This window comes from Delphinus delphis, chromosome Y (assembly GCF_949987515.2).
Source record: "Delphinus delphis chromosome Y, mDelDel1.2, whole genome shotgun sequence".
NCBI classification, from domain to species: Eukaryota; Metazoa; Chordata; class Mammalia; order Artiodactyla; family Delphinidae; genus Delphinus; species Delphinus delphis.
The window spans coordinates 126501-132500 of record NC_082705.1 but is presented as its reverse complement, the minus strand read 5'-3'; the positions used below and the strand labels follow the sequence as shown (position 1 = coordinate 132500).

The window sequence follows — 6000 nt, the reverse complement described above, 5'->3', positions numbered from 1 at the left end:
GTGAAGCTAAAAGTCTGTAATTGTGCCTGTCTTAAATTTTAAACTATGTACATCAGAGATTGAAAAGGTTTTGTTATTTTGCTATTATAAGCAGTATTTCCTACCCTGAAATTGTAGCATCATTTATAGAAAGTAGTGATAGAAATATAGAAAGTAGTGATAACTTTATGTTCATCAAGTCATTTTATTCATTTCCCTGCTTTTATGAATTTAATGTACTTTATATCACCACTTCAGACGTTCAAATAAATTAAGTGTTGGATATAATGGATAACCTGTTAGAGTTTTGAGTCATTTTTAGATATGAGCCTTTTAAGGTGAAGTTAAAGAATGAATGACAATTCAAATTCATAATTTTCCAAATTGATTATGCATTAAAAATTTTTTTTAACGATTTTAAAAGATAAGCTTTATTTATGTGTAAATACTCCAATTCCTAGTCATTTGGTATCTCACTAGTCATAATTATTGGTGTATGAGTTTTAACCAAGTATTTTTTAATTTTTACAAATAAATTTTCCTCAGAATAGTTCTGAGAACTGGAATAGTGACCATACTGTTACACATACTTCAGTACAGCAACAAGTTCATTCATGGTGTCTGACACCACAGAAATTACAGGTATGAAATATTCTTTTGACAGTTTTAACACCATGTTTTAATGCAATCGAGGTAGTAAACTTTAAGCTTTTCTGGGTGTTCTTAAAATTGAATGGCAGTAAGCCATTCAAACATGACGTAAATTAAAACGAACATAAGTATAATGAACCTACATTTTCCAGAGGAATAGAGATAATTCATTTTTGTTTTTTACCTTTTTAAAACAAGCAATATATTCATATGTTTGAAATTTAAGAATTATTAGAGGGCTTCCCTGGTAGCACAGTGGTTAAGAATCTGCCTGCCAGTGCAGCAGACACGGGTTTGAGCCCTGGTCCGGGAGGATCCCACATGACACAGGGTAACTAAGCCCATGCCCCATAACTACTGAGCCCTAGAGCCCACGAGCCACAACTACTGAACCCGCATGCTACAACTGCTGAAGCCTGCGTGCCTAGAGCCCATGCTCCCCAACAAGAAAAGCCACTGCAATGAGCAGCCTGCGTACCACAGCGAAGAGTGGCCCCCGCTCGCCGCAACTGGAGAAAGCCCACGCATGGCAACAAAGACCCAACTCGGCCAAAAATAAATAAATAAATTTATTTTAAAAACCCCGAATTATTAGAATATAGGGTGCACAGGTATAAAGAGTCCTTCCAGTTCCTGCCTCCATCCACTTAATTTCCCTTTCCTACAAATAATCAAAAGTTTGTTTTGTTTTTTTGTTTTGTTACTAGAGATACATTGTACATGTACAAGAAAATATGCTGGTCTCATAGATTGCCTTTTGTCTTTTATTCAAATGTAGGTAGAATGCTATGTGTAAGTATCAGGACCTTGTCTTCCCTCCTGGCTCACTTTCTCCAAAGATGTATCTTTGAGACCTTTTCATGTCTTTGTATCACTTCCTTGTTCTTTTATGGCTACATAATACTACATTTTAAAATTCCTCGGAAGCCACATTTTATTCAACTGGTTTTCTATTGTTGGACTTTTATATCATTTCCAGTATTTTATAAACGATGTTGCTCTTAATTAGCATTGCTGTTATAACACATCTTACAGTTAAACAGCTTTCTCTTTGAAGATTGTGATTTCCTGTCCATGTATTTAACTCAAAACATAAAAATTACCTTCTTTGGATGAATTCTTGTGTTTTTACTTTTTCTTAGCTTTTTGTAAGGACTTCATTTTGGGACTGATTACTTTTGGTTAGAAATCACTGTGTTTCACTTCAAAAGTTCTGTGTTTGTAATCTTTTCAGTGACACTTTGCCTGATAGTGACTTATTTATTTTTTTGAATACTTTTTCATTTTTCCAGCACTTGGAACAGCTGCGCATAAATAGAGACAGTTTAAATCCGGCACAGAAACTGATTCTGGGACAGTTGGAAACTCAACTTGTCTTAATGCAACAAGTATGTATACCATTTTCATTCCGATATTTATCATTATGTTAAGTATTTTTCTTGAATACAATATATTTTTAGAGTTTAATACATATTTCTACTTCCTATGTGTAGTCAATAGAATTTATATATCTGAGCTTTAAATATCACTAATGGACAGTTCACTTTCTTTAAATAGCCACAAATTAGTTTAGAAAATAACAGCTAGTATTTTACGTTTTTTTGCATATTTCCAGTGTGTTCCGTAGGCTTACTTTTATTTTTTTATAATGAACAAAATATTCATACTGAGGTGGAGATGTTTTAAGGATTGTTATCAGGGATTTGGTATAAATGTAATGGAATGGCTGTTTGAAATCCCCTAGTTTATGATGGGAAATAAGGCCTATAAATTACTAAGTTATAATTTTCAGTGCTTTTCTTTTGCCCTTATACCACTAATGAGAGCTTTCTTTAGCATATAGTGAAAAAGGTTGTGCTTTACCCATATGAACATAGCATTTTATTTCTAAAATGTATGTTTTTTAATCTAGCGAGATTAATTTTTTTGATAAAGTTAGGAATGTATTGATTATACATTTCAAAGTCATACAAACAGGTTTTTGTTTTTGTTTTTGAAGATGAGACAAACAGGACAAACTGCTGTTCTACCCAGAGTACCTAGTGTCTCTCAGCTTGAAGTACCTTTGTCCAGTGGACCTTTTTCTGCAGGCGATACTCCTTGCGGCACATCAAAAACGCTAGGGAGTACGGACACGATTTTGGTAGGCGATAATTATATAACAGGAAGTGGAAGTAATGGAAATGTGCCTTATCTGCAGCAAAACACACTCACTCTACCTCATAACTGCACAAACCTGACCAGCAGCACAGAAGAGCCATGGAGAAAACAGCTATCTAACTCCACTCAGGTAAAAGAAAGATTAGCTGCTTTGTTTGTTCTTATATAGTAGGTTTTTCTTTAACTTGTATACATTTTGAAGAGAAGAAATTAAAATATAAGAAATATTATCTTTAAAAACTAATTTTAAATAATTCACAATTATCTGAGAATTTTGTTAACAGTATTAATACTACATTGTCAGCTCATCTGTGCACGTGAGTTACTTCCTTATCCAGTATAAATTAATATACGTAAATTAGGTTATTAGAGATAAAGGCAAAGAAGGAAGAAAGCACAGCCTTATAATTCTTTTAAATCCTGTTGCTTAATGAAGTAAGGCATCATGACCATGTTTTTTAATTGCAGTTATTTAATAACTGGAAGTATTTTCTGCATATAATAAGTGCTCTGCCAGTTGTGAAGTGTTTATTTTAATGTGGTAAAAAGACTAATAAGGTTTCACCAACCATAAATTACAATAAAATGTGACTTGCATTATGCAGAGAAAGTAGCTTAGGTGAGAACCAAGATGTTACAGTCACAGAAAACAGAATTTAAAAGCAGAAAGGTAGTACAGATGTGGCTACAGTGTAGTTTATGAAGAGGGAACACAAAGGATGCAGCTTAATTTGTGAAGGGCAAATGGGAGTTATTAAAAGTTTTGATGTAGAGATAGGAATTTCTTAAACACCCTCTTCTTTAAATTTATTAATTGACTACATTTTAGAACACTTCTTAAGTGGTTTATAGGAAATTGAGCCAAAAATACAAAAAGTCCCCCAAAGTTCCCAATCCATGGTTTCCGCTATCCTGAACATCTCGTAGTAATGTGGTACATTAATTACAAGTGCTAAGACAATATTAATACTTCATTGTTAATTAACCCCCATAATTTACATTCTGATGCACTCTGTTGCACATTGTGTAGGTTTTCACCGGTGTGTATGACTTGCAACCCCTTCACAGAAGAACAAAATAGAGTCACTGTCCTAAATGTATCCTGTGCTCCATCTCTCTATTTCTCCTGCCTCCCTTAAATGTGGAGAAACCACAGATACTCTTATTGTCTATATAGTTGCCTTCTCCAGAATGTTATAGTGTAAAGCTATTATAAAAATTCACATGCAGATTTGTGTGGACCTAACTTCTCAGCTTATTTAGGCAAAAACTGAGGAGCATGATTATTGGATCATATTGTTAGACTACTATCAATACTTCTGTAAGAAACTGATAACTGTCTTCTAAAACAGGGTCCCCAGCCCCCGGGCCAAGGACTGGTACTGGTCCGTGGCATGTTAGGAACCAGGCTGCATAGCAGGAGGTGAGCAGTGGGCAAGTTAGTGAAGCTCCATCTGTATTTACAGCTGCGCCACATCACTTACATTACCACCTGAGCTCTGCCTCCTGTCAGATCAGTGGCAGCATTAGATTCTCATAGGAGCGCGAACCCTACTGTGAACTGCACATGTGAAGGATCTAGATTTCACATTCTTTATGTGAATTAATGCCTGATAATCTGAGGTAAAGCTGAGGCGGTGATGTTAGTGCTGGGGAGCACCTGCAAATACAAATTATCATTAGCAGAGAGGTTTGACTGCACAGAGACCATAATAAATCGTTTGCAGACATATCAAACCCCTATCAGTGAGTGGCAAGTGAAAACAAGCTCAGGGCTCCCACTGATTCTGCATTATAGTGAGTTGTATAATTATTTTATTATATATTATAATGTAATAATACAAAGAAAGTGCACAGTACATGTGATGCGTAGGAATCATCCTTCTCTCCTCCCCTGTGGAAAAAGTGTCAAAAGGTTTGGGGACTGCTGTTCTAAAGGGACTTTGATGGTCATTTGCCTCTCACAGTGACTGAGGCTTCTTTTTGCTCTAGCTTCTCCCACCAATTGAGAGTTGCTTATTTAATTCAGGCAGATACAAAGTACCATAGGTTGGGTGGTTTATAAACAACAGACATGTATTTGTTATACTTCTGGAGTCTGAAAAGTCCAAGATCAAGCCATCAGCAAATTATGATGTCTTTTGAGGGCCCTCAACCTTTTTCATAGTCAGATTTCTCATAGATAGCAAAGGATCAGCCTCAGTGGTTTGTTTTATAAGGCACACAGATTCCTTTCGTAAAGCCTCTGCACTTTTAAGCTCATCACCCCTAAAGGCCTGCCTCCAGATACCGTCAAGACAGAATTTCAACATAACGTTTCTGGGGACACGTTCAGTTGATGGCCTTAGTGTTTTGGATTTTAGTAACACTAAAAGAGAGGTAGGGGTATCTCATTGTTAAAATTTACTATTGCTAATGATTTTTTTTTTTTTTTTTTTTTTTTTGCGGTACAGGGGCCTCTCACTGTTGTGGCCTCTCCCGTTGCGGAGCACAGGCTCCAGACGCGCAGGCTCAGCAGCCGTGGCTCACAGGCCCAGCCGCTTCGCGGCATGTGGGGTCTCCCTGGACCGGGGCATGAACCCGTGTCCCCTGCATCGGCAGGCGGACTCTCAACCACTGCACCACCAGGGAAGCCCCGCTAATAATTTTTGAAGCATCTTTACATATGCTTATTTGCCATCTGTATATGTGCCTTGGGGAGCTGTTTGTTTACCTCTTTCGCCCATTTTATTATTGGGTGGTTCATTTAACTATTAGGTATTAATAGCTTTCCCCCCTGTATTTTGGGTAACAGTTTTTAATAAGATGTGTCTTTTTAAATATAGTTTCCCTATCTCCATTTGTCTTCTCACTCTATCATAGTGTCTTTCATAGAGTAGAAGTTTTAAATTTTAATAATGTCCAGCTTATCAATTCTTTTTCATGACCATATGTTAGAAGTATATCTAAAAAGTTATCGCCATGCCCAAGGTATCTAGACTTTTCCCTTATGTTACCTTATGTTACCTATGTAGTTTCATACTTCTGCATTTTACATTTAAGTCTGTGACCCACTTTGAGTTAATTTTTGTGAATAGTGTAAGATGTGTGCAAAGGTTCATTTTTTCAAATGTGGATTCTCATTTGTTCCAGCACCACTTGTTCAAAAGACAATCTCTAATTCATTGTGTTACCTCTGCTCCGTTGTCAAAGATCAGTTGACTGTATTTC

General features: G+C 36.3%; 1 protein-coding gene across 7 annotated transcripts in view; it reads left to right on the top strand.

Annotated features, from left to right (window-relative positions):
- The window catches only part of LOC132419222 (lysine-specific demethylase 6A-like), a 168432-nt gene that overhangs the window by 107420 nt on the left and 55012 nt on the right, over window positions 1-6000 (top strand). For 6 of the 7 annotated variants that reach the window (XR_009518158.1, XM_060003217.1, XM_060003218.1 and 3 more), the window contains 3 exons: window positions 526-621; window positions 1923-2018; window positions 2630-2920. Coding sequence is in view for 6 of the 7 variants with exons in the window: in XM_060003217.1 (XP_059859200.1) it covers window positions 526-621; window positions 1923-2018; window positions 2630-2920 (483 nt within the window). In the remaining variant the exon portion in view is untranslated. The remainder of the gene's footprint in view (window positions 1-525; window positions 622-1922; window positions 2019-2629; window positions 2921-6000) is intronic. The other variant, XM_060003215.1, reaches the window with a different exon arrangement.